General features: G+C 42.3%; 4 protein-coding genes across 4 annotated transcripts; all 4 read right to left on the reverse strand.

The window, feature by feature from the left end:
- Window positions 1-240: 240 nt before the first annotated feature.
- On the reverse strand, window positions 241-1,499 carry ptgdsb.1 (prostaglandin D2 synthase b, tandem duplicate 1). Its single transcript, XM_079576387.1, has 6 exons — window positions 1,342-1,499; window positions 1,059-1,198; window positions 902-981; window positions 719-832; window positions 553-654; window positions 241-478 (listed from the first exon to the last, which is right to left on the reverse strand). The coding sequence occupies exons 1-6, from the start codon at window positions 1,435-1,437 to the stop codon at window positions 459-461; spliced, it is 552 nt and encodes a 183-aa protein (XP_079432513.1). The 5' UTR covers window positions 1,438-1,499; the 3' UTR covers window positions 241-458.
- A 1,457-nt stretch (window positions 1,500-2,956) lies between these two features.
- c8g (complement component 8, gamma polypeptide) lies at window positions 2,957-5,628 on the reverse strand. The gene is made up of 7 exons (XM_079575837.1): window positions 5,445-5,628; window positions 3,818-3,966; window positions 3,592-3,662; window positions 3,390-3,527; window positions 3,193-3,297; window positions 3,072-3,107; window positions 2,957-2,992 (listed from the first exon to the last, which is right to left on the reverse strand). Exons 1-7 carry the CDS (start codon window positions 5,610-5,612, stop codon window positions 2,973-2,975), a joined length of 687 nt encoding a protein of 228 aa, XP_079431963.1. The 5' UTR covers window positions 5,613-5,628; the 3' UTR covers window positions 2,957-2,972.
- A 51-nt stretch (window positions 5,629-5,679) lies between these two features.
- Window positions 5,680-8,651, reverse strand: msrb2 (methionine sulfoxide reductase B2). The gene is made up of 5 exons (XM_079575838.1): window positions 8,360-8,651; window positions 7,599-7,696; window positions 6,455-6,531; window positions 6,208-6,355; window positions 5,680-6,129 (listed from the first exon to the last, which is right to left on the reverse strand). The coding sequence occupies exons 1-5, from the start codon at window positions 8,472-8,474 to the stop codon at window positions 6,004-6,006; spliced, it is 564 nt and encodes a 187-aa protein (XP_079431964.1). The 5' UTR covers window positions 8,475-8,651; the 3' UTR covers window positions 5,680-6,003.
- A 1,522-nt stretch (window positions 8,652-10,173) lies between these two features.
- armc3 (armadillo repeat containing 3) lies at window positions 10,174-14,660 on the reverse strand. The gene is made up of 17 exons (XM_079575809.1): window positions 14,363-14,660; window positions 14,080-14,197; window positions 13,861-13,986; window positions 13,669-13,737; window positions 13,424-13,599; window positions 13,154-13,348; window positions 12,894-13,077; window positions 12,666-12,818; window positions 12,476-12,584; window positions 12,127-12,376; window positions 11,909-12,045; window positions 11,532-11,700; window positions 11,323-11,426; window positions 11,099-11,176; window positions 10,829-11,008; window positions 10,476-10,638; window positions 10,174-10,405 (listed from the first exon to the last, which is right to left on the reverse strand). Exons 1-17 carry the CDS (start codon window positions 14,408-14,410, stop codon window positions 10,226-10,228), a joined length of 2,439 nt encoding a protein of 812 aa, XP_079431935.1. The 5' UTR covers window positions 14,411-14,660; the 3' UTR covers window positions 10,174-10,225.
- Window positions 14,661-14,938: the final 278 nt, after the last annotated feature.

Raw genomic sequence — 14,938 nt, forward strand, 5'->3', positions numbered from 1 at the left:
AACACTCTGCAGGCACTCCAATATATAAGGCATTGCGATCATCCAAACGCGAGGTTACAAAAGCAGGGATAGCCTTTTCAGCATCGTCTCGAGGAAGATAGGGTTTATTGGGTTTCATTTTGGCAAGAGTCCATCACTGAAAGAATCTGGACTTTATGACAGCATTTATTCGAGTGAAACGTTTGAAAATCACGGCTCTAAAATATATTTTTTGTTTGATTATATACACGCACAAGAAAGTGATTTTTTTATAGATTTTATTTGATTTTACAGAATTGTCAGCACATTAAAAAAAATACATTCACGTGGTACAAAAGAGGCTTCCCGAGCCCATGAAATCTCTCACTTTGAAACGCCCTTGAGTCATAGGTTTGTGGTTTGGTCTTTGGGTATAAACTTGCTGCTGTGTATGGTTGAAACAGGCTGAATGCAGTCTGAGGTGAAATGGAGCGGACCTCTTAGGCGGCTGGACACTCCGCTGTGGTCACAAACACGAGGTTAGTTCAGACGATTCAATACGATGATCACCTACAACGCCTAAACAAGTGTTACCGTTTAGAGGCAGCATCACAATGTTGTCGGCCAGAATCCCAGTGGCCAGAGAGAACTGCGTGAACTTCTGCTGCAAATCTGCACTGGCCTCAGTTGAGCGGCCTAGCAAACAATAAGGTCAGTAAACACCTGACACGGAAATGCTGAAATGCTGAAGTGAACTTACTGTAAAGTTTATTGAGGACCTCAGACACTCCGTCCTTTGTCTTAATGGTGTGGACCAGAGCGTAGTTATCATACACAACATCAACAATACGCATGTCATTGTCATTGTTCCACCCTTAAAACACAGAAAAGAAAGTTAGAGACCATGAAAAATAGAGACTTTTCAGAATTTTTGGAGGCTTACTTTGACTGCGGAAGGTGAAGCGTCCAGGAGTCTCTGTTTTCTTGGCCAGGTGTGTCATCCTCCAGCATGTGCCATCGGAACTAAATTACAACACGTTTTATTGTAAGATTCCTCTCAGTGGGGGATCTACACTACCAATAAGGCCACATTTACTTACTTGAGGCTGGAATAGGTAAGGTCCATGTCTCCTCCCTCTGTCGGGGTGATGATAGCTGTGCCCATTTTCATTGTGTCTTTATGGTTTACAAACCACTGAGCGTTAGTGGCAAACCCAACGTTGAACCATTTCCCAGCCATCTAAAAAAGACACAGAAAGAAGATTAAATAAGTAGCAATTTTTTACTTTTAGACCGAACCCGCTCCGGTTACACTCCAGAGAGTAGAATTCGTTAGTTAGAATTAAGTTAACATTTGAAAATATGTTAATATAATCTTGTTACCTTCTCCAAATTGAAGTCAGCCACAGGGGGGATGTCTGCGCAGGCGGCCAGTGCGCACATCAGCACCCCCATCATCCTCAGCAGCATGTTCCTCATGGTCTCCCGGCGGTCTTGTTGCAAATAAACTGAGAAACAGCAGAAGGATGCAGGACAAAAGCGGGTAGACCGGGGCTCCTTATATTGTCCCAGATCAGCAAACTCCACCCCATCCCTCCTCCTTTGTCCCACCCACTGAGTCCCCCCCCCAAAAAAACAAAAACCCACTGGCCCAGGATCCAGGCATGCAATGACGGCCTGTTGCACAACAAGCTGGAGTTGAGGAATGGAGGCGGGGGAAGGCACGTGAGAGAAGAAAGAAGTGGAGGCTACATAATGCCCCTCACAGCAGGTCCTCCCTCTATCACAAATGCTCAGACATGCCTGGACTGTCAAAACAGCCGTTTGGTAACACTCTCAGATTGAATAACAAATTTGGTGTGCGTGCCAGGAGCAATGCAAGGGAGAGGTTCTTAAAGAGAAAGCCACAAACTAATATCACAAACAACTATAAAGCACATTTCATAAGATGCGATTTAGTGTGTAGTTTGCATGATTTAGCTAATATCACAAACAACTATAAAGCACATTTCATAAGATGCGTTTTAGTGTGTAGTTTGCATGATTTAGCTATAGTGTAGCAACTCTCAAAATGGTAGATGAACCACTGAGGGCTCAGATGGTTGGGATCATCTTAATACATTTACAGTGAGCTATGTGCTGCTTTAGACATGGTTTACACTGCACATAGTTTGGTAAGTTAAGATTTAGTCCTGATTTGATCTTGATCTTGGCCTACTGGTATTTGGTCCCAATTTATGTTTGGAGGTGGTACTTTATGGTTTCTTCTGGCTCCAAGTTCTCAGACATGGTGGGTTCTCAAAGGGAATCCTGCACAAAACCAACATGGAAGCACTGTAGATGAGAATGTTGCGAACGGAAAGAAATTCAACTTGCTGTAACCTTTTCGTAACTGTGTATCGTTTGCCGCCTCTTGGCCAGGACTCCCTTGAAAAAGGACTCCCAGGAATGTCCCATCGGGGTTTTTAATCTCAACGGGACATTCCCTGGTTTAATAAAGGTAAATCATTCTTTCTGATTTCAGGGGGGGGAAAAAACATCTCAATGCGGCTGGATTCTTTTTTGGTAAATTTCGAAAGAGCATCCTCCTATTGAAATGTCTTTGAAACTCATGTGTCACGTGTTATTTGCGACTTGCATTGATTGATCAATTTGCCTCTGTCTTCAGGGCCTGGCTTGACCCAACGTGCTTCTCCTTATGTAACAGCTTCCTCATGTAATGCTGAGATGTGAGGAGGAGGAGGAGGAGGAGGAGGAGGAGGAGGAGGAGGGAGGAGCAGAAGTGGGGGTTGCCTGCATAAGCACATTTGGTAATTCCTTTCGTTTTGTAACCAAACTCTGTCAACCCCAGTTGGCCCCTGCACATCTGGCTTCGTTTTGTGCACTCCATTAACACTCGAACTACATGCAGCAAGACAACACAAAAAAAACAAGGGCCGCTTTAAAAGTTTGTATTTCAGGAACCGTCTTATTTATTTTTGATTTGGTGATTTCTGCAGGACTATACTATGGCTTCAACATGTTGGAATGCAATCTGTAAAACAAAAGAGGTTGCATTTCTTAGCACATTGCATCACCGGGGTGTCAATTTAAATGGCTCTTTCAAGACTTACTGATGATATGGTCTTGGTCCACTGTGTCACAATGACCTAGGCACAGAAGATTCATTGATTTTAATCATTTCATCATTGGTGAATAATTCTGAAGATGTGCTTATTTCTAATGGTTACATACTAGTGACATGAGGTGGAAACATATAAGCCAGTCCAAAATTCTTTGTTGCTGCAATGTCCTCAAACTTCTTTAACGTTGGCTCGTGCAGTTTTTGTACGCTCCTTGCTGTGTGTAAAGCAGGGACAATTAGACAAATCTATCTATCTATCTATCTATCTATCTATCTATCTATCTATCTATCTATCTATCTATCTTACCATAGAGCTTCATGGTGATCTTCTTCGGTGCAGAAGTTTTTCTCGCAGTCTTCCTCTGCCTCTCATAGGCTAAGATTGCATAAGAAGTGTAGTCTGTGTCCAGCACGATCACTTTGGTGTCCAGATTTGGGTTTTGTCCTGATGCAGAAAAGGCCGTCAGTGCTATTCTATTCACTGAGCACAATTCAAATCTAACGGTTACCTTTGAGGATGAAGTGGCCGCCGGCTTGTGTGAGCTCGTAGACCTGGTGGATCTCCCAACACTGATGATTACTGCATGACAATAATAAATAAAGGGTCAACTAACTGAGTTGTTCTCACCTCAAAGGCTTCACAAACAACTGCAATAAAGATCAATATAGTCTATACTTTACAAGACTTCGAACCAATTTCTGTTACTCATTAGCGAACACAGAGCACATACTTACTGTCTGGTAGTTGTTTTGACAGACAGCTTCTGCTCTTCTCCAGATGTGATCAGGTCCAGCTCCATGGTGGTGGCCTCTACCCTGTTCCCAGGGGTCATGAGGTAAGAGCATTTGGACGCGACGTTTAGGAGGTACCACTTCCCCAGCATCTGTCTCACATAAAACAACGGAAATGTTGTACTGACGCTTTCTTTTGTAGTAATTAGCAGTATAGCGACAGGACGGCTGAGGGATTCCACACACACTCACACACAGGCTGTGGGGTCCTCTGCAGTTACAGTTTTATCTCATTTATTGCTTCTCATTATAGTCCTCTTTGGGGTTGGGTTCAGCTACACATGATTTAGATCAGATGATACTTGGAAAACCAAACCTTTTTTCTAAGTTGTAACCTGATCTAGAGGTTTTGTTTTGTTTACTTTGGAAAAAAATGTGCAATACTCGGGAAAGCAGAACAGCAAATGAAAAAGTTGTAATGTTTCAGCAGCGGTTCTCAACTAAAAAAAAAACAAACACAATCAAGGCCAAACAGCAAATTTCTTGCTTTATAAGTTTGAATGAATATATACATTTGGATCGCAGCTTGTCAGAAGGCGTTGAGTTGTGAAGGCTACACCAGTTGAGAACCACTGTCTAATAGCAACATTACACACAGAGGAAAAGGTTTTGCACATGTTGATGTAGATTTGAAGGATATTTGGATCCACGGTGAAAGTGCAAAACCTTTGTCGAGGTGTGCGCAGACGCTTCTAGTTATAAATTGTTTATGTCTTCAAATTGCCTCTGTAATTACTGTCTGTTTTGTGGCCTTCTATTTGGTCTACCTCTTAGCATCTGTAGCTTCACAGTTCTTTTGTGCAAACCACTTCTAAAAAACTCTCTTATGTTATCATGCATCACGTCTCACTTGTCACATTCTACTTTTAAAGCCACACTGCGTAACATTTTACCCAATAACAAATATTGAAATACAAGCATTTATTTTATGTCAAATATTTTCCTAATTGAAAAAAACCTCATGAATGTACAAAGAAACATGTGCCTTTGCTGTGAGCGGCTCAACTCTCTTACGACATGACTGTAGCTTTACCGGGAGTGGGTGCGTCTCCGGCTCGTTTCCATGGAGATGTGACTTAAGTCAGTAGAATTTGAGATTTAATCAGGTTTGGTTCTCATCCTAATCAATTCATTTATTACCCACTGCATTTTCTGTGTTGAGTTGGTCACAGTGAGCATATTTTGTACTGATGGCAACAGTATAGTTCAAAAAGTTACGCAGTGTACCTTTAACTAAATGTTCTGTATTTCTGAAAAATTGCTGGAGGGGCAGGCGAGTGTTGTAATCTCTCTCATTTCCAGTCATCTGTGTTTGTCCATTGAGACTGAACAGTTGCAGACCAAACAGTGTGCAAAGGTCAGACAGCTCAAATTCTTATCTATAATGTTTTTCTAATCAAATCTTTAAAGTACAACATGTATACTTATCAATGAGTTTGTGTAGTTGTTGCACTTGAATTAAAATGCAATCAGTTACAGCCATAGAATTATTTACAGCTGATTTGGATATTGATTACATTGACAGATACTCCATAGTTATAGATGATTAAGTTCTTGCATTATCTTTTACCTGATCGTTGATTATGTTAGACTCGGGTGGCGGGGTGGGTTCCACTTCTTCTCCCTTTCTTTTCCTCTTTGGTGTACGTGGTCGACTCATTTGTCCATCAGAAACTTCACTGAAAGCCCACATTATCACCAAAACCACGGCAACCACGCACCACAGTCGTCCAGCCATCGTTCCTCTAATACAGACACTTGTTAATCCAAGTGTCGGTAACTTCTATTTCATACAAAGCACTCCCCAAAAGTCCAGGAGGCGCAGTGTTTGACAAACCCCTTGCAGTTATATATTAACACGCACAGCAGAGGCCACGCTGCTGTAAATGCATCGTACCTACAGGGGGCGACAGTGAACACAACCTTTCACACTACAAACTTTTATTTCCTTCTGGCTGAAATGAGTGGACACCATATTTTTGTTGCGTCACGATAATGATATTGTTATAATGCCATCATGAAAAGCTGCAAGTTTATTTATAAAGTTCTGTGTAAGTTTATGTGAAAATGTACAGAAATAAAAAGGAAATATTAACATTGTCTCTTGCTGATTGAGTCCAGTTCTTTTTTTAGTCTTCTTCAGGTTTCTTCAGGACGTCTCTGGGTTTAAACTTTAGAGCCACACTGTTGATGCAGAAGCGGTGTCCTGTCGGGTCGGGTCCGTCATCGAATACATGTCCCAGGTGAGCATCGCACTGCACAACATGACACAAAAAGATGGATTTATTTACTTTGTATTCATGACAATAGAAGAGCTTTTTCCCACGACTTACATGTTTACATATTACTTCTGTGCCAGCGCTGCCCAGGCTGTTGTCAGGTCGACGGATGATAGAGGCGAGGCCCTCGTCCCCCTCCCATGTCCCATGAGCCTCTTTGAATGAGGGCCAGCCGGTGCCAGAATCATACTTTGCCTCTGAGCTGAAAAAGAAGACACTTATTTCAGGGCATCCTTACAGACAGTGTAAGAAGTTGTAATCAAAATGAATACGACTGACGTGATGTTTGATTGGGTGGTACCTGAAGAGTGGAGACTCACAGCAGACACAGTGGTACATCCCGACTTCATTATGGTGGAGGTAGAGACCACTGAAGGGCTGAAATGATGAAACAAGGAGAGTTCACACACAAAAAGTAACGGCAATTATCATCTAGCACAAGAAAACTATTCTCTCATAGGTTTATTTAGAGACTTTGTGGACAACAGCTACCAAATACCTCATTCATAAATTTCCTTCCTTAAAGGTGCATTATGGAACTTTTTGTGCCCCCCAAAAAGTTGATCATTGTGTGTATTCGACCTTTTAGTGACCCAGCGGCTGTGTGAGTGGTCAGCATGGCGCCTTTACTTTTCATCATGGTGGTCTCTACAACGCTCCAGGATCAATTGTTTTGTAGGTTTTCTGGTGAGAGGGTCCATCGGCAGTGAAAACCTTCCAATCAACTGATCCTGGAGCGTCTTAAAGACCACTGTGATGGAAAATAAAGCCATGTTGACCACGCATACAGCTGCTGGGTCACTACAGGGTCAAATACACACAAATATCAACTTTTTTTTCCACAAAAAAAGTTGCATAATGCACAATTAAAGGCCCTATATCTGTTTTTTTTATTGCAAACAATGAAAGAGGAAACGTTGTGGGGGTACAACCTAATCACTAATCTTCCTAACATATAGCCTCCCAATTCTTCCCAGGGACATGTTTATAGGCACATTGCAGGGTCACTTTTCAGGGTCCCTTGCACAAAAATGCTAGAAAAGTACTCATGAAATTGACACAAATGCTTTATAATTAGATCTATAGTGTTTTCCCCACAAACGTCTGAGTTTACAATATACTAAAGGAGGACAAAGCAATTTCATTCCATAACTAGAGAAAAAAAGGTATAGCTCCTGTAGGGTTTGATAAACTTGACATGGATTGAATTTTATTACATTAAAAACAGCTTAGTGTGCAACATTGTGGACAGGCTACACCTTTGTTGATTTTTTCTTGCTACAAACCTAGCTGAAAATGACATGGGTCAAAGGGTCAAAGTCCACCAAGTGTTCGCTTTATGGAAGAGTTGGGTTGGACATGAAATACTAGGCACAGTACAGCCACATGGGCAGGTAGTGGCCTGCAGTGGACTACTACTCGCAGTTGCAGTAGCTTGTACTTACCTCCTCAGTCCCCTTTTCTCTGGTCACCACATACTCCTCCGGGCTCAGCTTCTTTTTCCAGTCAGTGGTCTCATTATAGCGAGTGAGAGAGTGGATGGCTTAAAACACAGAACACACTGCATTCAACATCACAGGCGAGGTTGCCATCGTTTCACGTAACAATGTTCCAGTACTATGATTCTGAGGGACTGTAGAGAAACATTGTCAGTGTGGAAACTTTTGACCAATTCCTTTAACCTCTTAACTCCCACCTGAACGGACCCCATTTTATCCAGTTTGGCTTTACCCTAATCAAAAAGCTTCTTGGGAAAAAAACACACCAAAATAGCCACAAAAAATGAGAAGAAAACAAGGATGTAAACGTAAGAAAGATGTGACAAAGATGTGACAAAAATGAGACAAAAACTCAACCAAAGAGTGACAAAAATTCAACAAAAATGTGACAAAAAATCGACAAAAATGTGACAAAAATTCAACCAAAAAATGACAAAAATTCAGCAAAAATGTCACAAAAACTCAACAAAAATGGAAAAAAAAAAATAGGAAAAAAAACATACAAAAGGTGACACAACACAGCAACAACGCGAGGAAAAAGTCTTAGCTTTCAAATGAGGTGTTACACAGCCAAAAGAGGACAGAATGCATTTGGTTTAGGCGGGTGGTAAGAGGTTAAAATGAAGGGCCCAAAGCATAGTATGGGGACCGAATAGATGCCAATTGTCGCGCTGCAACAAAGAAGGACGCTGTGCTGTTACACGTACCTTCACTTGTGCTGAAGAGACGCACAAACCCGGGGGTCCGTCTCGGTAACACTGCGCTTCTGGCCGCCGCGTGGTGAGAAACGACCGCGAAAAGACGAGCAGCGAAACGGGACATTTTGTTAGTGTCGCCTGTGCAGGGAGGCGCGCGGGCTGCTGCAGAGTCAAGTGCAGGGTCGACTGTGCCAAGTGCGCCTGCTGCCTGGAGTGCATAACGCGGCTAGTTCGCGCTGGATCTAATGGTACTAGGGTCAAAAAACACTCCACATGTAGATGTAGGTCAAAGTGGATTGAGGTCCCACTTTACGGGCTTTTAGGTCTTTCAAGTATGTTAATTGCTGTACATTTAGGCTACTGATAAGCTATATGCGTAAAACTATAAATCATTGACCAGGTTTATCATCTCAGAAGCAGTAGTTTAGCACTTTAAGGTATCTTTGAAATGTAAAATGCAAAATAAATAGAAAAAATATTGTTGGCCAACATGTCAAAAGTAGTGACCCAGATAAATACTCAAAAACAAAAAGTAGCCTATTGAAAATGTTTCTGTGAGTCCTGTGAGCACTGAGTACTGGTGACTGAAGTCTGATTTATGTTTCAGCTGTTACAGTAAAATGTACAAGTAGCTTTTTTGTTTCTCATGTAAGAGTAAAGATACTTCATTACAATATTAAAGAAGTACAATTAAAAAGTAATAAGTACAGTTCAAAAAGTTACTCTAGTACTTGTACTAGCCAATCATTTATTGTTTGAAGAGATCATGCCGGTGCGTGTTGATCTCCGCCAGGGCTGCCCTTTGTCACCGGTTCTGTTCATTAGTTTTATGGACAGAATTTCTCGGCGCAGCCAGGGGCCGGAGGGTGTCCGGTTTGGGAGCCTCAGGATCTCATCTCTGCTGTTTGCGGATGATGTTGTTCTGTTGGCTTCAACGAACCGGGACCTTCAGCTGCTCTGGGGCGGTTTGCAGCCGAGTGTGTAGCGGCCGGGATGAGGATCAGCACCTCCAAATCTGAGGCCATGGTTCTTCACCGGAAAAAGGTGGTTTCCCCTCTTCAGGTCGGTGGGGAGTCCTTACCTCAAGTGGAGGAGTTCAAGTATCTCGGGGTCTTGTTCACGAGTGAGGGACGGATGGAGCGTGAGATCGACAGACGGATCGGTGCGGCATCAGCAGTGATGCGGTCGCTGTATCGGTCTGTCGTGGTGAAGAGGGAGCTGAGTCGGGGCAAAGCTCTCGATTTACCGATCGATCTACGTTCCCACCCTCACCTATGGTCATGAGATTTGGGTAATGACCGAAAGAACAAGATCGCGAATACAAGCGGCCGAAATGAGTTTCCTTCGAGGGTGGCTGGGCGCACCCTTCAGTCGAGTCGCTGCTCCTTCACGTCGAAAGGAGCCAGCTGAGGTGGCTAGGGCATCTGTTTCGGATGCCTCCTGGTCGCCTCCCGCGGGAGGTGTTCCAGGCATGTCCTAGTGGGACAAGGCCTCGTGGAAGACCCAGGACACGGTGGTGGGACTATGTCTCCGAGCTGGCCTGGTGTCGCCTCGGGGTCCCCCCAGAACAGCTGGCGGAGGTGTGCGTGGACCGGGAAGTTTGGGCATCTCTGCTGAGACTGCTGCCCCCGCGACCCGGCCCCGGATAAAGCGGAAGAAAATGGATGGATGGATGGAGATCATGCCTGTGGTGTTAATCAAAGTTTTTAACCTTTGAAGTGGCAATAATGGTGTAAAAACATGAATGACATTGGAAAAGGGACACAATATAAATGCTCCATGTGTGTTTTACAAATAGTAAGCTGAATAAACATAAAACTGGCATTAAAATTAAATGACTGGATGAGTTTTTTGCCACTATATTGTTGTTATTGTTCATATGCTTTGATAATGTTCTGCAGCCGGTGTATTGACTTTCAGGAGACTCCCGGGATTGTGCATGAGGTCCACAATATATCGCTGTGCTTGTCCACTCAACACTAGCACCTCATTCCAGGCCCGGTTATACTCGCCCCTGACAAGAGAACAGCTCAGCCCCATGCAGTCTGCCAAACACTGAAACAAAATGTGGATTGAGAGAATAGAAACGCACATTGTTTGTTTACTTTTTGTTAGAGGACCTCACCTTGAAGAGAAGCGCCCTGTGGTAATAGGTCCCTTTGCTTATCATGCCGATAGGAACAACATTTGACTGAAGTTGAAATTTGAGCTTGCTGATGTGAAGGGTCCATTCAAATGTGTGCATCTTTTCCATGTCCACTTCTCCTCCCATGGCCTGACTGACCATTCTGACACAGGAATAGGTCAGGAATCAGAGAAGGTAACAGCATGACAAACTATATAACGCCTGTATTATGAGTAAGTAAAATGAAGTGAAGGCTGACACTCGCATATGCAGCTAAATCTGTGACAGCCAGGATGCACTACACACCTAAGTTTATGTTTATCAATGTGTTAACAAATGTTTGAGCTATTAACCTGGCCAGAGCAGAGTATTGCTCCTTTTCATCATGCAGTTCTAGGACAGTTTCTTTGGCCTCCTGAACCAAAGCCTGCAGCTCCGAATCATTCAACATCATAAAATGCTTCTCAATGGGAGACTGGGAAACTGTGTGATCCAGGTCCTTGGCTTTTGGTTTGTTCTCCTCCTTTTTTTTCCTTTTAGTATAAAAAACAGCATACATTCATTTATACACCTACTGTTTAGAGTGCACTTTATGAAACAGGCCTTCAGAGACGGACTCTAACCTTGGTGTTTCACTCTTCACACTGATGTCTTTTCCAGATAAATGGGGCTGCTTCTCTTCTGTGCAAACAACCGTCTCTCTATGTAGGACCACAGAGAGAAAAGGTCATTCAGAGATAAGGACAGAATATGTAAAATGACATTGTTAAATCAATAAGAAAGACTAATAAAACTTTAGGAATACAGTGTAATGTGGATAAATAAAGATGGTTTATTGAGGCCTTACTCAGCTACTTGATTTGCGGTGTTAATGACAATAATAGCCCGGTGCTGGTTGACAGGCTGACCGTAGTATTCCTCAAGAGACAGGACTCGTTGACCGGCCACAACCTGGAGACAAAATAGAGGCATTACAGAGTAATTCTCCGAAAGTGTTGGGAAAGCAAGACTAAGATTTTTGAAAGCCAGCACAAGAAAATAATCAAATACTCAAACCTTTCCAGCGTCATAAAATCCATCAGTGATGTGGTCAGTGGGGGACAAAATGCCCATCAGGCTATATTTAACTGGCAGGTTGAAGTTCAGCAGGGCTGTCATGGCCTTCTCACTCAAGATAGTTCTTTGTTTTTCTAATTGGTTGATATTTTGAAGCTTTTCCAGAGCTCTAGAAACAAGTTCAGATATGTGGAAAAGCATACACACTGCTTTACACTGTCCAATGCTGACATCCAGTGGTTATTTGGAGAATTACACTAATCTGCCACACAATATTGTATTCTGAGAATATAACAATGAACCAAATTCATTGTTATATTCTCAGAATACAATATTGTATTGCATTTTACTTATGACTAATTATAATAGAGTCTTACCCCAAAACACACATCTCCACAGCAGAGTGCTCATCAGAGGCACACGCCTCCACAGCTAAGCAAGCCGTCTTCTGCACTTCTTTATATTTGGAATCAAGTAAATTGACCAGTGGTGTAAGGCCACCAGCATTTTTAAACTTTAAAAAAGGGGGATAAGCTTAGAATCCATAAAATCCTGAATGCAATATTGTTTTCAAATTAACAAGTGAACAGCTTACTTCTGTTCTCGATGCGGTGTCACAAGCCAGTGCTCTCACACAGACCGCGGTGCTGATCTGGACTTTAGTATCTGTGGACTTCAAAGGCTCTACTAGTGCTGGCAGAGCATTTTGGAACAGAATGCTGTAACGGATGTCGTCCTGCACAGCCATGTTGCTCAGTGTGGCAGCAGAGCAGGCCACAGTTACGGGACATTCTTCTTTGAGCAGCTGGATGAGCTGCTCATGCCCTCCAGCCTCATACACTGCCCTAGAAGATGAACAAAACAACACTGATTTATGCAGGACAAACCAAGCTGTGTGAAATGGATTGTTTAGTATGGCATTGTCATTTTAACTTTTGACTTACGTTACATTAAGCTGGTTGTTATATGTAAGAGCAGAGAGTGCTCTTGATGCTTCCCTTTTCACAGTCACAGCATCACTGCACAGCAACTGCACCAGAGCAGAAATACCATCTACAATGGACAGAATCAGTCAATTAGACATTTGATTGTAATGTGTTTTAATAATATGTTTGTTTGTAATTGCATTAGCACCAAGTTCTCTGAGGATTTCTTTACTGGCCAGGTTGGCACTCATTTCAACCACTGCTTGGCTTGCTGCTGCTTTTACTCCATCATCATTCACAGAGAGAAGCTCTACCAATACCTTCTCAACATTTTGCTCATGAAGCATGTTACGATTCTCAGCTACAAATTAAAGTTCATTTAGTTACATTATAAACATGATTTAGCAATGACTACAATTGTGAAAGACTTGCTTACAGCTCTGAGCCACTCTGGCAATACATGTTACAGCATTGGCTTGGATTTCTGGCAGCGGTGGACTGAGGATAAACTCCATCAGCTGAGCCAGACCCCCTCCTTTGTGAATAAGCTGGAAACACTCGCAATCATTTAAACAGTTAGCAATAACCTGCAAAGAGCCAGCATGAAGGTCGTGCAGGTCCTGTGAAAAGAGCATGTACAAAACCAAATTGTCATTGAATATTTAATATTCTAAAAGAAGAAAATGTTTCACTTACTGGGTTTTTAAGAACCTCTATGAGTATTTCAAATCCATGCTCTTCTCTAAATGTAGTGCGTGTGTCTTTGTCCATTGTGATATTCTGCAGTATTTTCAAAACCAATTGTTGAATTACAGGAAATTCAGACTTTAGCTGTGCCAGTAGGAGAGGTATTGCACCAAGTTCATGTATAACCACACGACTTGGGTAATCCTTTACACACACACAAAAAAGCAATGATTAGAAATATTACAAATTGTGCATTTTATGTGTTGAATGCAAAGTCACCTGAATTTGATTAAAAATGATCTCTAGTGAGTTTTTCACAACATCTGGATCCGGACTGGACAGAAGCTGAATCACTGGTGGCAAACCATTGTTATCAAGGATCAGTGCTTTACTGATTAAATCCACAGACAGAGAAGCCAAACATAGGGTCCCAAACTCATGAATCACCGTCTCCTCTGCAAATTAATTACAATTAGTCCATATATAAAATATTGGCTTACACAGTGCTATACTGTATAACTCACCTTGTGGAGAGAGCTTGTCAATAATGGAGGGAATTACATTCAGTTTCATCAAGGCATTTTTCACTTCAGCTTTGATTGAAAACAAAGATGGATTACCTTAAGCTGTGAGTACTCATTATCTCAGACAGGCAAAAGCGAGAAAATTCCTTGCTGTGAGTGAGTGTTTACAGATGACATTAGTTTCTTACGCACCGTGGGTGGACATGATGCCCAAAGTCATAAATGCATGGCGTCTGATCAGCTTATTGCAGTGACTGATGAGCTGACACAAAGGTTCCAGGGCCCCAAGTCCCATGAGTGAGACCTTGTTTTCATCTCCTGACAACAGATGGAGACAGTGAGCAAAAAATAGCCAGTAACGTTTCCTTATATGATTATAAAATATCTTAAAGTAACAGGGTAAAATGCCACCTCTATCAGCAAATGCATAAATTGCTTCACACGCTTTTATGAGGATATCTTCTTCAGGGGAGCTCAACAGAAGGACCACTGTTGCTGGAGTTTTGCCTTCGACTGACAGTGGATCAAACTGTGCAGAAGAAATAAAAACACTGGTCTAGCACAGTAGTTATTATTATGTAAAGCCAGAGTTTGGCCTTGCTTCACACAGCAGGGGGCAAAGTTGGATACTGTTGATTTTACAACTTATTCTTTTCGTTAGTCTGTTTAGTTCACGTTACTTGGCTTGACTCACCGTCTCTTTTGTTGGAGTTGCGTTGTCTTTTTTACCTTTCTTTACCATTGCGCAAGTTATGCTAGCCTAAAAAAACGTAGAAGCTCTTGCAGATATATTCAGGCTAAATTTGATCTGCTACAAGAGGAAAAAAAAGTAGCCTGTCGTTAACGTCAGCTAGCAAACTAAACTGAGTCCTACACAGACAACAACACAGCGCAAGAACCTTGGTAACAGTCGCTGTTATTCTCTTTGCGCTGTCCTCTAAAATAAATGTCAAGCATAACGAGAAGTTAAGGAATAAATGGATGCTAACACTTTCCTTCGCCCACAGCTAATGTTGACGAGGACATGCCACGTTGCTAGGCAACCCTCAGCTGTGGAGCGAAGTGAAAGTGCTGGTTCGATTCCGACTGCTTTACAGGCTAAACTTATAATACATAAACATTACTCAAAAAAACTGATTAACTAGTTTAAAAAAACAGATTTTAATCAAACAGAGAGGAGACAACTGGAACGCAGCAAGCACAGAGAAGATGGCAGACTTCAACGCGAGGTGGTCTGTCCGTACCATCAAAGTGCTGCCAATGAACCAAA

Source organism: Gobius niger (assembly GCF_951799975.1).
Source record: "Gobius niger genome assembly, chromosome: 18".
Classification (NCBI taxonomy): domain Eukaryota; kingdom Metazoa; phylum Chordata; class Actinopteri; order Gobiiformes; family Gobiidae; genus Gobius; species Gobius niger.